The sequence below is a fragment of the Ursus arctos genome, unplaced genomic scaffold, assembly GCF_023065955.2.
Source record: "Ursus arctos isolate Adak ecotype North America unplaced genomic scaffold, UrsArc2.0 scaffold_22, whole genome shotgun sequence".
Classification (NCBI taxonomy): domain Eukaryota; kingdom Metazoa; phylum Chordata; class Mammalia; order Carnivora; family Ursidae; genus Ursus; species Ursus arctos.
The window spans coordinates 54,445,768-54,470,482 of NW_026622897.1; the positions used below are offsets into that span (position 1 = coordinate 54,445,768).

At 40.2% G+C, this 24,715-nt stretch overlaps 1 protein-coding gene across 4 annotated transcripts in view; it reads left to right on the plus strand.

Annotated features, from left to right (window-relative positions):
- FAM168A (family with sequence similarity 168 member A) overlaps nt 1–24,715 on the plus strand; it is a 176,522-nt gene that overhangs the window by 108,712 nt on the left and 43,095 nt on the right. For 2 of the 4 annotated variants that reach the window (XM_057316608.1, XM_057316609.1), the window contains exons 2-3: nt 7,298–7,372; nt 7,815–7,902. In XM_057316608.1, coding sequence (XP_057172591.1) covers nt 7,833–7,902 — 70 coding nt within the window. In that variant the 5' untranslated portion in view covers nt 7,298–7,372; nt 7,815–7,832. The remainder of the gene's footprint in view (nt 1–7,297; nt 7,373–7,814; nt 7,903–24,715) is intronic. The other 2 variants (XM_057316606.1, XM_057316607.1) reach the window with 1 other exon arrangement.

Here is a 24,715-nt window from a genome sequence, read left to right on the forward strand (position 1 = left end):
TTGGGGACAAGGGCAGACCTAGGTTAAAATGCTGTAGATTCTCGCTGTTCTTAGTATGGTTCAGTAATTTTTCTTTTTCTTTTTTCTCTTTTTTCTCTTTTTTCTCTTTTTTCTTTTCTTTTCTTTTCTTTTCTTTTCTTTTCTTTTCTTTTCTATTTTTTAAAGTAGGCTCCACACCCAGTGTGGAGCCCCGTGTGGGGCTTGAACTCATGACCCTGAGATCAAGACCTGAGCTGAGATCATGAGTCAGATGCTTAACTAACTGAGCCCCGGTTCAGTAATTTTTCTTAAGTAAACATTTCTCAATTTGATGTATGCCTTTGGTTAATTTTCAGAGGCCTGAATTGGTTGGTTTTGACCATTTGATCCAGTTTTATGGTTGCTTTTTGGGGAAAGGGTTTGCTAAGCAGTTTAAACATTCCAGAACTTTAAGAATTCCCCAGCTAGACCATAACCTCCTTTGGGCAGACACCATCTTTCTCTTTTTTGTACAATATCCATCCAATGTGAATTAAATGTTTGAGCTTTCATTTCTTTATCTGTCAAATGAAATTAATAATCCTTTCATTGCTTACCTCAAAGGATCAAGTGAAATAGTGGTTAAAAATTTTGTGAAGTATAAACACTTCGTAAATGGTAAAATTCTTTGAAAAGTTTAAAGTAGTTTGCAAGCTACAACACTAATTCTTAACACTGCAACGTGTTGTGCATATAATACTTCCAAGTATTCATCCTGAATACGTGGGCTTTTTTTTTTTTCCTGGTCATTTTATGCTCATAGGTTATGCTGTTGGTCGAAAGAAGTAGGTCACGTGTTTTTTGAGGGCAGCAGCCGGCCACTTGCAGAACAGTCTGTGAATGAAAGCTAGTTCCACCAGGGGGAAAGTTTTTAGGACCTCTGTTTTCTCTCTTGCGTGTCATTCCACTGCCTGGCTCACCATTTCTGGTTCTGCAGTTAGAGAGGTGAGCTCTCAATGGAGGCCTCTGTGGATATTGGAAATAAATACTGGAGAGATGTGGAGCCAAGTAGTTCACTGGGATATGCCAAGAAGTGCCAAACACTTTGAAGCTTTTTTTTGAAGTTGTTTTTGGGAAGCGTGAAGGATGGTTTATCCTTCATTCAACTACTATGTATTTAGTGTCTGTTATGTGGGAAGTAATATTCTGGGTACTGGGGATTCAAGACAAAAGGAATCCCTGGGGCGCCTGGGTGGCAGAGCAGTTGAGCGTCTGCCTTCGGCTCAGGGCGTGATCCCGGAGTTATGGGATCGAGCCCCACATCAGGCTCCTCTGCTATGAGCCTGCTTCTTCCTCTCCCACTCCCCCCGCTTGTGTTCCCTCTCTCGCTGGCTGTCTCTGTCTCTGTCAAATAAATAAATAAAATCTTAAAAAAAAAAAAAGGAATCCTTGCTCTAATGGGGGAGATAATAAATAAATAGACAAGAAAATATATCATGTAGTGATAGGTGTCAGTAGGAAAAGTAAAGTAGGTTGAGGGGACGTGGTATAACACCACTTGGAGAAACTATTTTAGGTAGGTTGGTTAAGTTAATAAGGAAGTCATTTCACATAAGGTGACATTTGAGCAGAGACCTGAACGAAGTGAGGGGGAGTATGCATTTGAATATCTGCGGGAAGGGCATTCCGGGTGTGGAGAAGAGCAAGTGCAGAGATCCTGAGATACAAGCATGCATGGTATGTTCATTGTGATTGGAGCGGAGAAAGCAAAGGGATGGTGGTAGGAGTTGCAGTCAGAAATGTGGGCATGTGAGATCAGGTCATATAAGACCTTGTAGACTTTTATAAGGACTTTGGATTTTATTCTGAATAAAATGGGAAGCTATTGCAGAATTGCGTTTGCTGGCACAAGAAATGTAGACTTGCTGTGGTTCAGCCCCAGGAAGCAGGGAGATGGCTAGGCAGGATATGCACGGAGGGCACTTATCTTATTTAAGGAGTGAAATCAGATTGGATGCGTAGTATATGGCAGCTGAGATTGTAGAAGTCAGGCAGACAGTGCTTTTATTCTCTTGTAACTGACTATGTGTGCCCAGCAGGGACCCAGCAGATAGATATGAACTGCCTCCGTGGTGGGATCTGTCAGGGTCCAAGCACAGCACAAGGGACTCTGAGTTAGAGGAAAGGGTTCAGCGTCTGCCATTCCAGAGGAGAATCTAGTGCTGGGTTTGGGAGACTGGGAAATTCACCTAGCACAGTGGCAGTAGCTTGGATGTTGGAATCAGACAGACCTGGCTATGAAACTAACTTTTCTCAATTCTTAGTAATGAGACTTTGGGTAGTTCACTTTCTTTCTCTGGACTTAAGTTTATTTGCCTATAAATACATTGAAAATAATTCCTGTTTTGCAAGATCATTGTAACCTTATAAGACTTTCAGGGATTTAATAAGGTAGGTCCCTAGCACAGTACCTGTCACATGGTAGGTGTTCAGTAAATAGTAGCTGCTTGTAATAGGGCTAATATTTATAATAGTGGTAATGGTTAACTCCTGCAGAATGCTCATTGTGTATCAGTGGTTGTAAGCAGAATTCTTAGGTATCTCAAATTTAAGTCCAAATCCAAATTTCTGTTTTTTACTCCAAAACATGCTCCTTTCATAGTTTTCATCCCAGTAAGTGGTTTTTTTATTATTCCAGTTTCTCAAGTTAGCTTTGGAGTCATCCTTAATGTCCTTCTTCTCATACTCCATATACAATACATTAGTAATTTTTGCCAGCCTAATCTTCAGAATATATCCAAAATAGGACTACTCTCCACCACCACTGTCACCACTGCTGCCACCCTATTTGAAGCCACCATAATCTTTCATCTGGATCATTTCAAATAGCATCCTAACTGATCTCCCTTCTTCTCGAACTCTTGCCTTCCTGCCATCTGATCCCAGCTCAACAGTCAAAGTAATCTTAAAATGAAGTCAAATCATGTCCCTTTTTTGCTCAAAATACTCTAGTGGCTTCTTATCTCATTTCAGATAAAAAACAAAGTCCCTATACTGGCCTCAAAGCTCGGCATGATTAGGCCCGCATTACCTGTCTGGTCTCACTGTCTACTCTTTTTCTTTCACTGCTTTCCAGCTAGACTGGCCTCCGTGCTATTTCTCAAACATGGTTCCACTTCAGGGCATTTGCATTTGCTGTTTCCTCTACTTGGACAGTTTCCTGTCAGTTGTGTGGTTTGCTTCTTCAACTTACTCATTGCTTAGATATCACTCAATGACACTTTCTCTAGCCATTTAAAAAACTGCACTCTCTCCCCTTAGCACTCCCTGTCCACCACCCTCAGTGGATTTCTCTCTTGCATTTACCACTATCTGATATAGGATATATTTTACTTTTTAGAAAATTTTGTCTCTCCCCGCAACTCACATGCAGGTAGGAATATTTGTTGTTCTTGTTCACTGCTGTTCCTCTGTCAAGCTTATGTGGGACAAATGGCATTTGGGAAAGACAGTCGCAGACAATGTCTTCAAATTGTTTGGGCTTCAAAATCTCCTTGGGAACATTAAATACATAGATTCCTGAGCCCCATCCCAGATAGAGCATAGAGAATATTGTATACCCTGTGAAGGAGTTTGGATTTTATTCCCAAAGCCTTTGAAGAGAGTAACCCATCCAACCTGTGTTTTAATAAAGAATATCAGGGATGAGGTGGACAGGGTTAAATTTTGGAAAAAGAGACCTCTTGGGACTGTTGTAATAGTTTAGACAAGAGATGATAAAACTTAAAACAAGGACAACAGCAATGAGAAAGGTACGGTTCTTTGGGAGTTGGTGATTGATCAGGTGTGAAAGAGTGGGAGGAATTTAGGATGATGTCCAGGTTTTCTCTTAGGTGCTAGGTGGATGGATTGTCAGTAACTCTGAGACAGGCAATACAGGATGGAAGAATGGCCTTGGGGAAGGATGGTGAGTTTACTTTTGGGTATGGTGGGTTTGAATTGCTTATGGAGTGATGAGGAAGAAATGTTCAGGAAGTAGGGGGGGTGTGGGTATGGATATGTGGTGGAGTGTTATACTAATCATTGTGAGAAAGATATGGATTTGGAAGTTATTACGTTTCATGTATCACGAACTAATCTAGGCAACTGCTAATCTACCTTTTGTCTCTATAGGTTTACCTGTTCTGAACATTTCATATAAATGGACTCACATAAAATGTGGCCCTTTGTGACTGACTTCTTTCACTTAATATAATGTTTTCAAGGTTTATTCATGTTGTATCATATATCAGTGCTTCATTTCTTTTTATTGCCGAATATTTCATTGTATGGATATGCCACATTCCATTTATCCATTCACCGGTTGAACATTTGTTTCCTTCTTTTGACTTATGAATAATGCTGCTATGAACATTCACGTGGACATACATTTTCAGTTCTCTGTGGTATATGCCTAGGAGTGGAATTGTTGGATCATACCGTGACTCTGTGTTTCACTATTTGAGGAACTGTCAGACTTTTTTCTAAAGTGGCTGTATCATTTTACATTCCCACCAGCATTGTATGAGGGTTCCTTCTCCACATCCTTGCCAACACTATTTGTTATCTTTTTGATTACAGCAATTTAGTGTATGTGAAATGTCATTTGGTTTTTGATTTGCATCTTTTCATATGCTTATTGGCCATTTATATAACTTCTTTGAAGAAATGTGTGTTCAGATCCTTTGCCCATTTTTTAATTGGGTCAGTGGCCTTTTTATTATTGAGTTAAGATAAGAGTTCTTTATATATTTTAAATACAAATCCCCTATCCTATACCTTTGACCCTTGAACAACACAGGTTTGAACTGTGTGGGTCCACTTACATACGGATTTTTTGCAGTACAGTACTGTAAATGTATTTTCTCTTCCTTATTATTTTCTTAATATTTTCTTTTCCTAGCTTGCTTTGTCATAAGAATACAATATGTAATACATAATATAAAATATGTGTTAATCGAATGTTTATGTTATTGGTGGGGCTTCCAGTCAACAGAAAGTTCTTGGTAGCTAGATTTTTGGGGAGTCAAAAGTTATATGCAGATTTTGGAAAGCAGACGGGTTCAGTGCCCTTGACCCCTGCATTGTTCAAGGGTCAGCTGTTAATGATTTGCAAATTTCTCTCATTCTATGGGTTGTCTTTCACTTTCTTAATGGTGTCCTTTAAAGCACAAAAGTTTTTAGTTTTGATGAATTCAGACTATTTTTTTCCCTTTGGTTGTTTGTGCTATTGGTATCATATTTAAGAAACCATTGCCAAATCCAAGGTTACAAAGGTTTATGCCTGTATTTTCTTCTTTCCTGTATGAGTTTATATTTTCAGCTCTTTCATTTAGGTCTTTGATACATTTGGGGTGCTAGTCTTGACCCTGCCTTTACTTGCTTTGTGACCTTGGACTGTTCATTTGCCTTTTCTCAGCCTCACTTTTTTCATCTGTAAAGTGAAAGTTGATATGTGTGTGTATATACGGAACAACAGAAAACGGATCAGTGGTTGTCACGGGCTGGGAATCAGTGGGAGAGTATTGACTACAAAGGTGAGAGAATTTTTGGGGGTGGTGAAAATGCTTTATATCTTACTTGTGGGGGAGTGCTTATATGACTGTACATTTTTCATGGCTCATAGAACTGTATACCTGAAAGGGGTAAGTTTCACTATATGTAAATTATACTTCAATAAATCTGTCTTTAAAAAAACCAAATCTTACAACTCTACAAAGTATGTGATATTCCTTTCCATTTTGGGGCTAGAGGAAACTGAAGTTCAGAAAGGTCAGTGGACTTGCCTGTGGTCCCACATTTGGTATGTGGTGGTTCGAGGATTTGAACCTAAATCTGCCTGATCATAGAGTTCGTGATCTTCCTACTCATTTTTAGCCTGTCCTTCAAATTATTAAGTGTGTGGATTCTCTTATAGAAGGTTGACCTTCCCTTGAAAGCCAGGAGCCCTCTCTTCCTGTGAGCAGCTTCTCCAGACGTGGCTGTCACATTCTTAATCTAAAATTTGAGCCCCTGGCAGATCTCATTCCCGTCAGTCATTAGTTGGGTTTGGAATTGATACTGTTGTGGAGTGCTGCCCAGGCACGATCTCCTTTTGAGGCTGTGGCCCTCATTTTGGAGCAGCAGGAGACCAGTTCCAAAGCTGATGCATTTCTTTGGTTATGAAAAGCAATTTCATCCCTTGCCCAATCAGCAACACAAGCTACCTTCTCAGTAGGAGAGTGACCAGGCGTTGATAGGGCCAGTGTACTGCTTAGCACTTCAGCAGTCTTGCTTACCGCAGCTTATTTAGCAGAGAAGTAGCTGGGCAGAAGAGAGATCCAAGGCAGGGAAAGCGTACAAGTAGTCTTCTGTGTTGTTGTTGCTGTCACATCATCACCGTCATCATTTACCTCTGCATGCCACCTGACAGTTTGCAATGTATTTTTGACATTCTGAGATCTCTTGTAATTCTCAGGTACCTTTTAGGAGAGCGCTTATATTTAGAGAGAAAGTGTTACTTGCTGTATTCTTGGATAACTGTGGCTGCAAGGGAATTTTCTCCTTAAGGTGTGCTGAAATATATATCTCCCGTTAACTTTCATCCTCAAGTTTTTCTGGTTTCAGTTTGTCAACTGGTGATAATTTAGTCTGTTGCCCTGGGGTGATTTGCCAGGGCTGCCCATTGGGTACATTTCAGGAAGTTCTAGCCTCTGAAATTGACCAGTGGCATTTCCTTTTTTGTCTCTTTGACTGCCCTACCTTCCTCTCCTTGGGAACCTATTTTTACTCCACCTTTCCTTCCAGAACCCTGGAGAGACTTAATTAATTGCAGAGCAATTGTCATCGAGCCAGCTGTTCACTGCCTATCTTGACATTTGACTTGTTTCCTATCCTGAGGTGCTACAAGAGAAGTTAATGACCTAAAAAATTGCCCATCCATCACGTGAGCCTAGTTAGGAGGGAATTGTTTGATTTTTATGAAGTGTAAATAATATATTTGTAGAGACAAGTTTTTTAAACATGTTGGCCTATATGTCAGAGATGGTTCTCTAAACAAGATGGGACAAATTGGCTGGCTAGTAGGGTTTAATGACAGATTTTTCCATTAATCAGAATGGAGAATGTACTTCATTAAGGTAATTAACAGAGCACTTGTGCAGGTGATGCTGCACACAAATTTCCAAGTTTATTTCTTTCCGTTGAATAAATTTTGGAAGAGATCTTGCCTGTGTTTCTTTGTTTGCATTAAAGTGATCAGTGGCAATAAATTTCTATTTTTTTCCAAATCTGCTGGTAACTGGTATCTTGTCCTCTGCAGGTACAAAGGATTGGTGAGACACTTGCTGCTCTTCCTAACTGGGTGTGCTCGTTGTTTGGCTCTTGGGCTCCCCTGGTGAGCAGTAGAAGCGCATCCTTTCCTAGCTCCTGGACTAGCATCCTTAGAATGAGAAAGTACCTCAGAGAGCCTAAACTAATTGACTTTACATCAGGACATTGGCGTCCAGTGAGGCAAAGTGGCTTGGCCAGTGTCACACGGTATACTAGTGGCAGAGTCATCTGTGGGTTAGTGGGTCTGGGTCTGAACTGAAAGGCAAAAGGCCTGGGTTGACATTAGGCAAGTTGTATCACCTCTCTGCTTCTCAGTATCTTCATCTATATAATGAGCAAAGTGTATAACATAGAGCCGATTACAAACAAATGGCTTTTTGTTTAGTCCTCTTTCTGCTGTACCATGTTGTTCTCTGTGAGTATAAATTGAAGATTACAGAGGGGAAGCTGATGTCCGGGAAAATGAGCAATCAGTAATCGGTGTTGTTTTCTTTGTTTCTCTGTAGGATCCTCAGTCTTCCACAATGAACCCTGTGTATAGCCCCGTGCAGCCTGGGGCTCCTTACGGCAACCCTAAGAACATGGCCTACACAGGTGAGTGATGTGAGAACAGTTCTCATTTGGAAAAATGGTGGTTAAGGACATTACCAGATAACTTGCTGAATGACTTTTGGTGTACTTTACCAGAGCCAAGCTTTACCAGAGCCTCCAAAAGCTCTGGTAAAATTTGGCAACTTATGGAAGAGAGATATGTCTGGGGTCCAGTTCTTACAACCAAGCATTATTGAACTGTCAACTAGGGGAAAGGAAGGGAGGTAACATTTATTTGTTGAGTACCTACCATGGGCCCGGCCCTGTGATACACACTTTCACAGATGTTTAATTTTAATCTTAAAGCGGTTCTTCATGGTACAGCTTCTTATCACCATTTCACAGTTGAGAAAACCATAGTCATAGTAAGAGACCATGAAACAAAAACAAAAATAGATATTTGAATCCAGGTCTGCTGATTCTGAAGACTGATCTTTTTCCTGAACTGCATACCAAGCTTTTCCTACTTCTCTGGTTTTGTGTATGTTGTCTGTCTGGAATGCCATTTTCCCCTGACAACTTCAACTTATTCTTTAAGAACTCAGCTCTGAGCTCAGACAGCATTCTTCCAGGAAGCATTCTCTCCCTTACTTGGCCTTAGACAAATTTTTTAACCTTCCAGAGCCTTGGTGTTCCCATTATAAAATGAGGGCAATAGTATTTTCTTTTCTTCCTCCCTTCCCCTTCCCTTCCTTCCCACTTATTCATTATTCTAGGTTTTTTTCTAATTGAAGTGTAGTTGACATACAATATTAGTTTCAGCTGTAAAACATACTGATTCAACAAGTCTGTATGTTGTGCTACGCTCACCCCAAGTGTACCCACCACCTGTCACCATACAACACTCTTACAGTATCATTGACTATCCCTATGCCATCCCTTTTATCCCTTTTATTCATTTTGTATCTGGAAGCCTGTGTCTCCCACTCCTCTTCACCTGTTTTGCATCCCCCCACCAAACTCCCCTCTGGCAACCATCAGTTGGTTCTCTGTATGTATAGGTCTGTTTCTGCTTTTGTTTATTCATTTTGTTTATTTTTTTAGATTCCATTAAAGTGAAAGCATGCAGTATTTGTCTTTCTCTGTCTGACTTATTTCATTTAGTGTAATATTCTCTAGGTCCATCCATGTTGTCACAAATGATAAGATCTTATTCCGTATTATGATGAGTAATATTCTGTTTGTACACACACACATTTACACACACCCATCTTTTTTATCCATTCATCTGTCAGGAGACGTTTGGGTTACTTCTATAATTTGGCTATTGGAAAAAATGCTGCAACAAACATAGGGATGCATATATCTTTTCAAATTAGTGTTTTCATTTTCTTTGAGTAAATACACAGCAGTGGAATTATTGGGTCATATGGTATTTTTGTTTTTAATTTTTTGAGGATCCTCCATACTGTTTTCCACAGTGTTTACCAATTTACATTCTCATCAACAGTGCACAAGGGATCCTTTTTCTCCAGATCCTTACCGACACTTGTTTCTTGTGTTTTTTATTTTAGCGTGTAGTGATATCTCATTATGGTTTTGATTTGCATTTCCCTGATGATGAGTGATGTTGAACATCTTTTCATTTGTGTGTTTGCCATTTTTATGTTTTCTTTAGAAAAATGTCTGTTCAGATCTTCTGCCTATTTTTGATTGTATTATTTGGTCTTTTGGGTGTTGAGTTGTGTAAGTTCTGTATATATTTTGGACAGATCCTCTGCCCATTTTTAATTGGATTATTTAGATTTTTTGGTGTTGTCTAAGTTCTTTATTTATTTTGGGTATTAATCCCTTATTGGATGTATCATTTGCAGATATCTTCTCCCATTCAGTAGATCGCGTTTCCATTTTGTTGATGGTTTCCTTCACTGTGCAAAAACTTTTTATTTTGATGTAGTCCCAATAGTTTATTTTTGCTTTTGTCTGCCTTGCCTTAAGAGATATATCTTAGGGGGCGCCTGGGTGGCACAGCGGTTAAGCGTCTGCCTTCGGCCCAGGGCGTGATCCCGGCGTTCTGGGATCGAGCCCCACATCAGGCTCCTCCGCTAGGAGCCTGCTTCTTCCTCTCCCACTCCCCCTGCTTGTGTTCCCTCTCTCGCTGGCTGTCTCTCTCTCTGTCGAATAAATAAAAAAAAAAAAGAGAGAGAGAGAGAGACGTATCTTAGGAGACACTGCAATGGCCAGTGTCAAAGAGATTACTATCTATATTTTCTTTTAAGAATTTTATGGTTTCAGGTCTCATGCTTAGGACTTTAATTCATTTTGAGTTTGTTTATGGTGTAAGAAGGTGGGCCAGGTTTATTCTTTTGCATGCAGCTGTCCAGCGTCCCCAGTGCCATTTATTAAAGAGACTGTCTTTTCCCCTTTATATATTCTTGCCTCCTTTGTCATAGATTAATTAACCAATGCAAATACATAAATGTGGGTTTATTTCTGGACACACTATTCTGTTCCGTTGATCTATGTGTGTACTTTTGTGTCAGTGTCAGACTGTTCAGATTTACGGCTGCTATCAGGATTAAAGGAGGTGTAGTGTAAGGCACTGAGCACGAATATCTGGCACAAAGTAAATGCTTAAAAATGTTATTATTTACAAATAAATAAAGTTGGGTAAAATATGGTAATAGAAGTAAATGAGAAAATGTGTTTAGGTTGTCTAGCCTGGTGTTTAGCATATCATGGGCCTTCAAAAATACAGTATTGCAAGGTGAAGGTAACAGTACGAATAAACACATGGGGAAGTAGAAAAGGTATGGTCAGGGTACAGTCAGTACTTGAGATTAGCTGGAGTAAAGAGTAGAAAAGGGGAAAGGGGCACCCCGATGGCTCAGTCGGAAGAGCATGTGACTCTTGATCTCAGGGTCAAGCCCCATGCTGGTTGTGGAGATTACTTAAAAAAATAAAATCTTGGGGAGCCGGGGTTGAGCTCCAGACTCTTAGTTTCAGCTCAGATCGTGATCTTGGGGTCGAGAGACTGAGCCCCACATCAGGCTCCGTGCTAGGCGCAAAGTCTACTTGGATTCTCACACCCTCTCCCTCTGCCCCCACCTCTCCCCTACCCCGTGCTTGCTCATGTACATGTTTTCTTTCTCTCTCAAATAAATCTTTTTAAAAAATAAATAATAAAATCTTTATTTAAAGAGAAAAGAAAGAAAAGGGTGAAAGTGGGAAAATGATGTTCAAAAAGTAGATGAATAATGGTCTTGATGGCAGGGTTGGAGGTGGGGGGTAGAGAGTTTTGCCCCAGAAGAGAGCCAATGGCAGTGAATGGAACAGACTGGTTCCTTCTTATAACTTTGAACTTTACTGTGTATTCTGTATAACTTCCTAGACTGAAACTGGAGGGATCTCAGAGAACTCTTGCTCTGTTAGCTCCGTACTTTGTTCTGTAAGAACACTAGAGTGGTGCTTCAGAGATTCCTCAAGTATGTGATCTGATTTTTTAAAAATATTTAGAACTTTTTTTTTTATAAAGAACTATTTTTATAAATATTTAAAAATATATAGAACTATTTTTATAAACCTAAGATGAACAGTGTGTTAACTTAAGCTTCTAAGAATACATGTTAATTTTAAAGAAATACCAAAAGTTGCAGCTACTTATGTTTTTGTAAATCAGGATTTTCTCAATGCTCGGCAGCTTAAATAACATTCAGAAATCTGTTGAAGGTTGAGCCTGATAGGACTATAGCTGTTATCACTAACTTTCAGTTTCATGTTTGTGTTTATCACAACAGCCTTATTATCCCTATTTAGCCTTAATAGTAAATATTTTGAAATTTCTGTTTGAAAATATTTACTATAAACTAAAATTGCTGTATGTTTATTTATTTATTTGTTTAAGATTTTATTTATTTGACAGATAACGACAGAGGGAACACAAGCAGGGGGAGTGGGAGAGGGAGAAGCAGGCTTCCCGCTGAGCAGGGAGCCCTGCGTGGGGCTGGATCCCAGGACCCTGGGATCATGACCTGAGGGGAAGGCAGACGCTTACAGACTGAGCCACCCAGGCACCCCTGTTGTATGTTTCTTCTAATAAAATTAATTCCATTAACCAGGGCCCACTGAGCAGTAGCTGCCCTTTTTCTTCCCTGTTTAGTGTCTCAGCAACCTAAGTCCCTTTGGCAGAGAGGACTGAGCTGCTCTGGCAGACAGAGCCCAGGGGAATCCTGTGGGTTTCCTGTGATCCTGGCTGCCTTCATTCTCACTGAATTGCTAAAGTTGAAAAAGAAGAAAACAGTTGCATTTATCTCTGAATTGCTAAAGTTGAAAAAGAAGAAAAGAAAATAGTTGCATTTATCTATTGATTTGCTCAAAAAAGATTAGGCAATGTGATATATTAGAAAGGAAATGGCCCTTGTTTCTGCTTGGCACACGGTAGAACTTGGTAAATGTGTTTGATTGAATGAACAACAACCAGATTCAAATCCCAGTTCTGTTAGATAATAGCTAGGTGACTTTGAACAAGCTGCTTAACCTCCCTAAATTTAAATGTCTTTTATAAACTGGGATAATATTACTTATTCCATACGATAGTTGTGAAAATTGAGATAATTAGTACTCCTCCTGAGGGAGAGAGGGAAGATTGTCTTTCTTTCTATTAAGTCTGAAACTATATTTTAAGTTCATTTCTCTGCTGAAGATTCTAGGACCACATAGGAAGAATAAACTCCACACAAGTAGAATAAATTCAGATTTCACACAAGCCAAAGCTTCAAATTCTTAAGGAAACTTTCTTTTTTAATCTAAGCTTCCTGTTGTCTCTGTACTTTTGAGTCAATTTTTTTTTAACTGGCAATATGACTCCTCTAAAGTCCAAGCTTTATGGAGGGCAATTTGAGTTCTAACTCATGACCTCTCCAGGGCCCAAAGCCTCATCTCCCACCCCCAGTAGCTATAAAAAGCAAGCCCTTTAATTGCCCAGACCAAAAAACCTTCCCACAACAGTTCAACATAGACTATGAGAGTTCCTGATTTTTTAGTTTCCTCATCAGTTTTTCACCCCTGGGTATTTCTTTTTCTTTCTTTCTTTCTTTCTTTCTTTCTTTCTTTCTTTCTTTCTTTCTTTCTTTCTTTCTTTTTTTTTTAAAGATTTTATTTATTTATTCGACAGAGATAGAGACAGCCAGCGAGAGAGGGAACACAAGCAGGGGGAGTGGGAGAGGAAGAAGCAGGCTCATAGCAGAAGAGCCTGATGTGGGGCTCGATCCCATAACGCCGGGATCACGCCCTGAGCCGAAGGCAGACGCTTAACCGCTGTGCCACCCAGGCGCCCCTTCTTTTTCTTTCTTAAAATCTGAACTCTGCCTATGTTTGTTATATAACATGAAATGTTTGTTATACTTTATCCAGCTTTTCCAGGTGTTATGTGGTAGGCAGATTTTCAGGTTATCTTCTCCTCCATACTGCTGGAAATAGAAGACCCAAGTAAGATAATTTGTAAACAAATGCCAAATATAATGCATTAAAACAAACATTTGTTATTATTGTTAGTAACATAATGGTTATGTTAAAGAGTATTATCATTTGGCAAGCCCATGCTCAGTACTTTTAATATATTAATTATAATCTTACCATAAACCCCATAGTACTCGTCTTTTATTGTTAAGTTGGTAGTTTAATTTAGGTTGTAAGACTTAGCCAGTGTATATGGCTCCTGAAAGATGAGGGAAAGACTTGAACTCAGGTCTTTGTGATTTCAAAGTGTATATGCTTCCTTATAGTAAGCTGATCTGTTTTAAAATACGTACTCCTTGCACTGTTTCCATTGATAAGCTAGGTGAGAGGGTTGTTTTTCAGTCTCAGGGGTTCTAGGACTAGGGAGCCTCACCTTTAAGGGGCTAGAAGTCTTCTCCTGGTCAGCAGTTTGGGGTAGGCAAGTGGAGTGTAGTAGGAGGAAGAGTGGGAGGTCAAGTCCATTGTGGCTTCAGAGGTAATGGGGTAGTGGCCACAGGGAACAGAGAGGTTGGGAAAACTCCTGATTTGAAATTCTCTGTGAAATCTGAGAGAGAAATAAAATATAACTTCACAGTTAATGATTCTGACACAGTTTTAATGTGTGGGTCTTCTCCTCACACCACGCAGTTCTGCAGTACCAGCTGGATGTCCTATAGTTCAACTCAATTCTGAGATATCTACCTGGCAATAGCATCAGATGCCACAGGTGGAGGGCTCAATCCCACCAGACTGTCCTCACTTCTGATGGTAATTGCAAGTCCAGGTTGTTTGCCTGTGCTTCTGACGGATAGCCTGTAAATCACAGGTTCCCACAACCACTGCCTTGGGCTCAATTAATCTTCTAGAACAGCTCCAGAACACAGGAAACCAGTTTACTTACTAGATTACTGGCTTATTATAAAAGGATGTAATTCAGGAATAGGTAGATGGAAGACATGCATAGGGCAAGGAATGTAGAAACAGGCATGGAGCTTCCATGCCTGCTGCAGAGGGTGCTGTTCTCCCTGCACCTCCCTGAGTTCACCAGCCTGGAAGCTCTCCAAACCTTGTCCTTTTTGGCTTAGGCACGATTGATCAAACCACTGGCCACGGGCAGTTGATTCAACCTGCAGCCGCTCTTCCCATAGGTCAGGGATTGGATGGGACTGTAAGTTCCAACTTTCCAATCACGTGGTTAGTTCCCCTGGCAACCAACACCCATTGCTTTGCAGAAGTCGTCTCATTAACATAAACTCAGGTGTGGTTGGAAGGAGTTTAATCAAGACATCTTTATGGCTCTTATCACTTAGAAAATTCCAAGGGTTTGGGGGTTCCAAGAATGAAGACGAAGACCAAATGTATACTTCCTATTATTAATCATAGTATCACAGCAATACAGTGTATTCCAGTGAACAGCTATCTTATAGCCAGTTGACAGTATTGTCTCTTCTCCTTTTTAAAGTTCCTTTACTAAGTGCTTACTATGTGCCAAAAACTGAGCTCAGTGTTTTACAGGCAATATTTTTATACTTGTAACAGTCCTATGAAGTGGTTATAATTAGCTCCTTATGCATCTTGGAAAGGAGAATTTAGAGAATATAATATGTTCATATACTTTAAAACACTTAAAGTATAGATAGTGTTATCGACTGAATGTTTGTGTCCCCCCAAATTCATATGTTGGAGGTCTAATACCCAATGTGATGGTATTTGGAGATGGGGCCTTTCTGAGATAATTAGGTTGAGTTGAGGTCATGAGGATGGGGCCCTCATGATGGCATTAGTGCCGTGATATGAAGAGGAAGAGACACCAGAGCTCTCTGTCTGCCATGTAAGGACACAGCAAGGGGGCTGCCATTAGCAAGGCAGGAAAAGAACCCTCACTAGAACCCAACTGGGCTGTCATACTTCCATCCTCCAGACAGTGAGAAATAAATGTCTGTTGTTTAAGCCACTCAGTTTGTGGTATTTTTTTACATGGATTTACTGTGGCAAGGGGCTCTGTACAGAATGGGGCATTTCTTTTTCTGAAAGGCCTCAGAAACATTTCTCTGCCAGAAGTTGGCAATGTAGACAAGACCTAAATATTCTCCACACTTCTTTTTTTCTTTTCTTAAAATGTTCTGATGGTGAGAGCATCCAAGCATCACCAGAGATCTAGAATAGGTGCTGAAAAGAAGACGTTTTGGAGTCCATCAGATCTGGGGTGGAGTCTCGGCTATGCCTCTAATTAGCTGTAGGACCTTGGGCAAGTTACTTACTCTTCTCAATCTCAGTTTCCTCAACTCTAAAATGGGGTAATGATCTATTCGGATGGTTGGTTCACAGGTCCATGAAAATGTTTATGAAGTCTCAGGCACCATGCTGGGGTTATAGTTGGTGCTCAGTTAACAGTTGTTACAATGCACAGCAATAAGTATATCTCTACTAGGGAAAGCGTGTGGGGTAAAGTTAGTTATTTAGATTCTGCCACTTAAAAACTCTGTGATGTCAGATAAGTTATTAAACTTTTCAGAACTTAGTATATCATCTGGAAAAAAAAAAAAGGAAAGAAAGAAAAAGAATTGGGAATTTATTCTTCCCAAGACAGCTGAGAGTAATAAATGTAACAGGGCCAGCCATTGACCTGCAGTGAAGTTTCCAAAACCCAACTAGAAAGAATTCTGAACAGATGAACCTCTTAAAGTATCCCATCATTTTATAGGTGAGAAGATGGAGAAGTGTTCTTGCAGTAAGTGTTGGAGCTGGGTCTCCCTATTGCGGGTCTGTGTATTTATTGGCTCTCTACCACAGAGTAACAACCAAGGTTTCATTCCTGAAAATTTCCTTGTCTCCATCCTCTCCTGGCTACCGCTCAGTCCTCTGCTGGCCCATACCAGCTCATGTGCTCTCCCCCACTCTTGTGCTGGGCCCTAAAGGAATTTCCTGCTTTCATCCAGCAGCAAATATCTGTTGAAATACTTCAAATACCCTAACAAAACACATGACCCTCAAGGTTGGAAAATTAGGAAATTGATATGTTCAAAAACTTCACTATCATATTCAGGTTTTTTTCTAGAATACTTTTTTTGCTTAAAAACAATTTAAGAATCATATTTGTATTTGACACAGTTTTTCAGCTAGGAGACCTTGATAATTAAGCTGACAGCCTGCAGGTACAATGAATAGTCTGATATATTAGTGAGATTAAAAAAGAATATCTTTCTCTGCAATGACCCACGCCCTGTACTCTTCACCCTCCTTTGTGAGGATCAGCTGAAAAAGTTTTTAAGACTGACTAGTTTGTTCTTTGCAAAGAACTTTTGTGGGGGCTTTTTCCTCATATTTCTTTCTCTTTTCTTTTCTTTTTTTTTTTTTTCTTTTCAGATTTTTTATTTATTTGACAGAAAGAGAGAGAACAAGCAGAGGGAGCAGCAGGCAGAGGGAGAAGCCGGCTCCCCACTGAGCAGGGAGCCCAATGCAGGACTCAATCCCAGGACCCTGGGATCATGACCTGAGACGAAGGCAGCTGCTTAGCCAACTGAGCCACCCAGGCGCCCCTCCTTATGTTTATTTCTTATAACAAGTTTAGGGAGGTAGCGCCTGTTTTCCAGATGGAACGACTAGGGATCAGCTTTCCTGAGGTCACACTGTTTAGCAGAGCTGAAACCCCAGATTTTGTGCATTACAAAGCAAGAGCTTTTACTGCTCTAGCCTACTTGGCTATATCTTGGACACCATAGTGACTAGGATCTTAGATGAGCCTGGGAAATGGATTCTGATTCCTGAAACTACTCCACAAAATCCCCTTCTGATAGTCAAACTGATCTCTACTCAGAAAAGATTTCTCAGGTCACTTAATAAATTTTTCACCTATGACCGAAAAAGGTCTCTAAGAAGAATTCTTATTAACTGTTCTCACTATGGTTACTAGTAATCTCCTTGCTGTTAAATCTAGTGGACCCTTATCAGCCTTCATCCTAATTGACACCCCTATATCATTTGATGCTCCAGATTCATCCCTTCTGGAAGTTTTCTCTTTCCTTGCTTTTTGTTGATCATAACATAGTTTTTCTGTTTATTTTTCCATTTGATTTTCTCCGTTCTTCCTCTCTGGCTATTCCTGAATGTGTCTGCTTTCCAGCTTTCTCTCCCCACTCACCCAGGAAAAGTTGGTGATGCCCAGGAGCCCAGTTTCTCTTCCACTGTAGTTCCAGCTGATGACGTAGGCTGATGATTCCTAAACTAGCTCTGCAGCAAACCTCTCTTCTGCGCTTCAGACCTGTTTATCCAGCTGTCTTCTGAACATTTCTCCATGAATGTCTCATACTTTGGTCAGACGTATCATGTCTAAAACTGAGCCTATTATCTTTCCCTGTAACTCATTTTTCCATTTATCATTTATCATTTTTGTAATTGGTACCATCGTTCACCTGTTCCCTCAAATCAGAAACATAAGAGCCATTCTTGATATCCCCTTTTTCTTTTGCCTTCTAAAGTTAGTTACTAAGTCCTATCTTTTTTTTTAAAGATATATTTATTCTACAGAGAGAGAGAGAGTATATGTATGTAGGGTCCAGGGGGAGCAGAGGGAGAGAGAGAATCTCAAGCAGACTCCCTGCTGAGCACAGAGCCCAACATGGAGCTTGATCCCAGGACCCTAAGATCATGACCTGAGCTGAAATCAAGAGTTGGCCACTTAACCGACTGAGCCACCCAGCCACCCCAGTCCTATCTTTTTTTTTTTAATTGTGGTAAAATACACATAACATAAAATTATTTGCCATCTTAATCATTTTTAAGTGTATAGTTCACTCACATTAAGTACATTCAAATTGTTGTGCAAGCATCACCACCATCCATACATAGACCTCTTTTCATCTTACAAACTGAAACTGTATACCCATGAAATAACAGTTCCCTATTCTCCCCCTTTCCCCGGCCTCTGGCATCCACCATTCTATATACTGTGTGTCTCTATGAACTTGACTACTCTATATACCTCATACAATGGAATCATACAGTATTTGTCCTTTTATTTCACTCACCATAATATCCTCAAGGTTGATCTATGTGTAGTATGTGTCAGCATTTCCTTCCTTTTTTAGGCTGAATAATATTCCCTTGTATGTTTAGACCACATTTCTTAATCCATTCGTCTCTCAATGAACACTGGGTTGCTTTCACTTTTTGGCTATTGTGAATATACTGGCTATAAACATGGGTGTACAAATATCTCTTTGAAACCTTGCTTTCAATTCTTTTGAGTATATATCTAGAGGTGGAATTGCTAGATCATATGGCAGTTCTGTTTAATTTTTTGAGGAACCTCAATGCTGTTTTCCACAGTGACTGCACCATTTTATACTCCTACCAGCAGTGCACAAGGGTTCTACATCCTTGCCAACACTTGTTTTTTATTTTTTATCTTTTAAAACTTACCTTTTTTTTTTTTTTTTAAGATTTATTTATTTATTTGTTTGAGAGCGAGGGAATCCAAGGCTGACTGCATAGGTAATATAGGAGGTTTGAGGACAGCTGTCCCTTACTAAGAAGTTCAAAGGAATTGCCAGGCTTCAACTATCATTGTTCTAAAAGAGAAAATTTGCTATAAACCAAGTTTGTTTTCTCTGAGGATCTAGAGATAATTCATAAGTAGAAAAATCTCCCTGTTTCATCTGATCCATCCAGAGGGGTTGACCAGTCACAACAGATTATCCAAATTAAGTGTCTTGAGTCTCAGTTCATTCACCTACAAAGCAAGAACAATTTCTTCTACACTGGACACCTGTCCCAGACTGTCCTTGTCATGGCAGACGGCTACTCACTTCTCTTCTTTCTTTCTTCCTTCCTTCCCTTCCTTCCTTCTTTCAAAATCTACTGAGAGTCTCTTCTGTACCAATCCCTGTGCCACGTACTGGTGAAATACACGCACACCTCGGAGATATTGCAGGCTCCATTCCAGACCACCGCAATAAAGTGAACATTGCAATGAAGTGAGTCAGATGAATTTCTCTGCTTCCCAGTGCATATAAAAGTTATGTTTGGGGGGGGGGCTCAGTTGGTTAAGCATCCAACTCTTGATTTCAGCTCAGGCCATGACCTCAGTGTGTGAGACTGAGCTCACTCAATGGGGAGTCTGCTCAAGATTCTGTCTGCCCCTCCCCCTGCTCGCTCCCCCTCTCTCTTTCTCTCTCTCACAAATAAATAAATCTTTTTAAAAAGTTATGTTTACACTATAGTGTAGTCTATTAAAGTGTGCAGTAGCATTCTGCCTAAACAATGTGTATGCCTTGATTAAAAATATATTACTGCTTAAAAAATATGAACCATCTGGGGCGCCTGGGTGGCACAGCGGTTAAGCGTCTGCCTTCGGCTCAGGGCATGATCCCAGCGTTATGGGATCGAGCCCCACATCAGGCTTCTCCGCTAGGAGCCTGCTTCTTCCTCTCCCACTCCCCCTGCTTGTGTTCCCTGTCTCGCTGGCTGTCTCTATCTCTGTCGAATAAATAAATAAAATCTTTAAAAAAAAATATGAACCATCATCTGAGCTTTCAGCAAATAATAATCACCAATCACAGATCACCATAACAAGTAAGTTTGAAATATTGTGAGAATTACCAAAATGTGACAAACATGAAACAAGCAAATGCTGTTGGCAAAATCCCACTGAGACTTGTTTGTCTCAGTGTTGCCACAGACCTTCAATTTATTTAAAAAAAATGCACAATTTGTAAAGTGCAGTAAAATGAGGTATGCCCGTAAAGATGACTAACAACAAAACAATGGCTACTAAAGCTTTAGTATCTAATAAGGGCATAACTGTATACCAGATGTTTTACACATGAGTGTCTTGGAAAATAAAAAAGCTGCATAAGGTGAATAGAAAGAGAACTAGTTTAGCTGCCAAAGTTATGGGCTCTGTTCCAACTTTGGTACTGTCAGTCCATCTACCTCTCTAAAAGATACTTAGTATTCATGGCAGGTCAGGGGCTGAGTACTAGAGACACAGAAGTAAATCAGATATTGAATTCATGGTGAACTGTAGTAAGTGTTTGTCTTGGGTACTTATGAGCCCTCAGGTTCCTCACCTGAGAAGAGGATTGCACCTGATGATCTCTAGTGAAACTAAAGCTCTAAATAAAAACATAGTGCCAGCCACCATCTGGAGTAAAAATTTGGATACATAAGATGAGGAGGAAATGGATTGGTGGGATCTGAATGGTCAGGTCATAAAAACTTTCTCTTGCAAGCTAAGGAGTTTGGACTTCAGCCAAAGGGCAATGAAGTATCATCAAGGGGTTTTAAGTACTGGAATGAGGTGGTCTAATTTTCAAGTGAAAAAAAAAATGATTTTGGCTGCTATGTAAAGAACGCTTTGGAGAGAAGGTATATGACAAGTCAGGAAGACCAGTTAGGGGAAAATGTAAATAATCCAAGAAAGAGAAATAATGGCCTGATAACAGTAGGGAGGATGGAAAAGAAAGGTCAAATCTGAGAAATGTAAAGGGTTTATAAAAAATAAAAATAAATTATAGGTGGGGCGCCTGGGCCGCTCAGTCGGTTAAGCAACCACCTTTTGGTTTCGGCTCAGGTCATGATCTCAGGGTCCTGGGATCAAGCCCACACTGGCCTCTGTGCTCGGCAGGAGTGTCTGCTTGAAGGTTCTCTCCCTCCCTCTTCATCGGCCCCTACCTGCTGCTCATACATGCTCGCTCTCTCTCTCTTTCTCAAATAAATAAATAAATAAATAAATAAATAAATAAATAAATCTTTAAAACAAACAAAAATAAACTCTCCAGTGACAGATTTTCTCTGAAGCTTGAGAAAAGGGGGTCCATAAAACCCCTAATAATAATGAACAAGAGGTACAGTACTTTATAACTTAGAAAATTCTTTACCATTTGTAATTTCATTGAGTCCTTACCAGCAGTACTGTGTGGTAGAAATTTTTATTAAAACATCCATTTTACAAAGACTCAGAAGGGTTAATAAATATGTACAAGTTTATACTTTTAGTAAATTGCAAGACCGCGAATAGAGCTTAGGTTTACTGGACTCCAAATCCCAATCCAGTGCTCTTCCTACTCCACCAAGCTGTCAAGCAAGGCCTCTTTGGGTTTTGGAGAGAACTCACAAGCAGTGAGTGTGTCTGCCTCTGATATATTATTATGTGTGATGTCAACAGAAAAAGCAGGTGGATTAAATCTTGTCTGGGCAAGTATCATGCCCATTAAACTAATTTGCTGTTTGTTTATGACTGATTTCAACTTTCCTGGATTATAAAATGATTTCCCACTTTTTTTTTTAAAGATTTTATTTATTTATTTGACAGAGAGAGACAGCCAGCGAGAGAGGGAACACAAGCAGGGGGAGTGGGAGAGGAAGAAGCAGGCTCATAGCAGAGGAGCCTGATGTGGGGCTCGATCCCATAACGCCGGGATCACGCCCTGAGCCGAAGGCAGACGCTTAACCGCTGTGCCACCCAGGCGCCCCTGATTTCCCATTTCTGTAGAAAGGATCAACCTTTTCTCCCAAAGAAGGAAGTGGTGGTGGTGGTATTGTGTTATTATTCCCCCACTCCTTCTTGGCTTCCTGTTCTCTGTAGGAGTTGTTCATTTATTTCATGTCTTTCTGAACTGTGAGCTCCTTGAGGGCAGCAGTCATGTACCTCCTGTGTCTAGAACAGAGCAGGCAGTTAGTTACTTATTAAATATTCATTGGATTAAGTTATTTATCATTATGTTTTCATTATGTTTATATTAATTATAATTTACTGTTGCTGTTGATACTTATAGTAATAGCTACCAGTAATGACTATCAGTCTGGAGTGCCAGACACTTTACAAACATTGTCTCCAGTTCTCTTAATAACCATACAAGGGAGAGCTGTTATCATTACGCATATGAGGGAATAGGTTCAACTATATATATATATATATTTTTAAAGATTTTATTTATTTGAGAGAGAGCATGAATAGGGGGAGAGGCAGAGGGAGAGGGAGAAGCAGACTCCCCACTGAGCAGGGAGCCTCACTCGGGACTCAGTCCCGGGATCATGACCCAAGCTGAAGGGAGATGCTTAACTGAGCCATCCAGTTGCCCCAGGTTCAACTATATTAAGTAACTTGCCCAAGGTCATGTAGCTTATAAGTGCCACCTTAAGTGAAATATAAGTAGACTTTTTTTTTTACTTTATCGCAGCGAAATATACATAAAATTTACCATTGTAACCATTTTTAAGTATATAATTTATTGACATTAAGTACCTTTACAGTGTTGCATAACCATCCCCAGTATTTCCAGAACTTTTGCATCATCTCAAACAGAAATTCTGTGTCCTTGAAATAGTAATTCCTCATTCCCTCCTCCCTGTAGCCTCAAGAACCTCTAATCTCAGTCTCTATGAATTTCCCTGTTTGAAATATTTCACATAAGTGGAATCATATAATATTTGTCCTTTTATTTGGCTTATTTCACTTACCATAATGTGTTCAGGCTTCATCCATGTTGTAGCATGTATCAAAACTTCATTCCTTTTTATGGCTGAATAATATTCCATACAGTGTATCTGCCACATTTTGTTTATCCATTCATCTGTTTCTTTAAATCTTCTGCAATGAACTTTAGCTCGTGGAGGTTGGACCATGGCTGCCAGCCTCTGTGCTGGCCCCTCAGCCGTCAAAAGCAGTCATCAGCAAACATGTACGTAAACCCCGTATTTGGAGGACAAGGTCCTTGTTGTCCACCTTAGATTAAAAAACTGACCCAAGGGAGGTTGAATTGCTTTTCCAAGGTCATAGAGGATTTCAATAGTTTTGCCAGGCTTTAAAGACCCTACCTACTCTAGGACCTCTCTGCCACGCTGAATGAAGAGAAGACCTAGAATAAAATGGTTTCTTTATTTTGGCTCAACTTATTCAAAAAATGAGGTTGCTCTGCAGGTTGCCTTAGGAGCTGTTAAAGGGAAAGGTAAGCCAAGTGCGTGCCCCCTTCCCCTCCAGTAGAGATCTGCTCATGCCTATTTTATATATTAGACTTCCAGATCTGATTTTATTTGACAAAAAGGTTCTGCTGCCACAGCAGGAAGCTAAATGAACCGCTCAAGATGAACTCTGACCTTCAGTTTTCTCACACACTCTGTTCTTCAAATTGTAAGATGATCAGTTTTGTGAAGACACACACATACAGTGACTGTGTGTCATTTGTGTGTATTGCCCCTCCATGGACTTCCCACCTTAAGCAGCACAGATTAAGAAGGGGAAGGACCCAGACATGTAAGGAGACAGTTACAGTACACTGAGACAAATGTTATGGCAAAGGGATGTGCTACTATGTTCCAAGAGTCTAACATGATAGATGTACAGATTGCCACGAAAACTTGGTGGGCAAATGGGAGAGGCCACAACTCTGGCAGAGGCTGGTGTCAGGAAAGCCTTCTGAGAAGTCAAGCATGGAACTAGGTCTTGAAGCATGAGGAGGAGAAGAGTTCCAGGTCTGCTGCTAATGACTCAAGACACTGGACAAGACCTGCCCATTTCTCTTCTCTTCCCTTCCCATCCAGGCTGAGGAGCTTAGATAAGGGGCTTAGATAAGGTTGTTGTTTAGCAATTCTGCTTCCAGCTATAACATTCTGGGCATTGATTTATAAATTTTTGTTAGCTCTCTTTCATTATAAAACAACTTGCTAACTCATTCCCTTAATCGATTTCTTTTGCCTCTTCTTGAACAAAATTTGCTGTGCCCCTTCTTGGCATCCCTGGTGTTACTGAAGGGTTCAGAAATAGGGAAAATGCGGTGAGCTGAGAACCCTCTCCTGTGGTGGTTGTACCTTTTGTCAGCCCAGCACTTCTTAGCCCAGAGCTCTTGACATTCTTGGGCAAGATCAGTAGGAAACCATGAAAACTTTTTCACAAGTATCCTTCTGTGGAAGGTCAGATATTACCATAGCCACCACCAGTGCCCTTGTCCTGCTAATGAAGCTCCTGTGATTTAGTTTTCTATTAGTTATTTATGGTTCTCAGTCAATGGAAATATAATTTTGTGGCCACGAATACAGCTGAAAATTGGTGGGATATTGATAAAGGATGTGAAGAGCTTTTGGCTGTGCTACCTAGATGCTCATTGGAGTGACTTCTGTTGCTTAATGTAGTAGGAAGAGTCCCCGCGGGAAGCCAGAAGGCCTGAGTTAGACTCCTGGCTCTGCCTTGAACTGAAAACTTGAACAAGTCACTTTACTTTGGAGGACCTCAGTTTCCTCCGCTGTGAAGTAGGAATAGTATCTACCTAATCTATCACTTGTTTGTGAGGCTTTAAGGAGATAATTCATATGTAAGAGCTTTTTAAATGAGATAAAGTCAGGAGTGGAGCTGGGTCCACCATTGCACGAACTGTTCTTATCC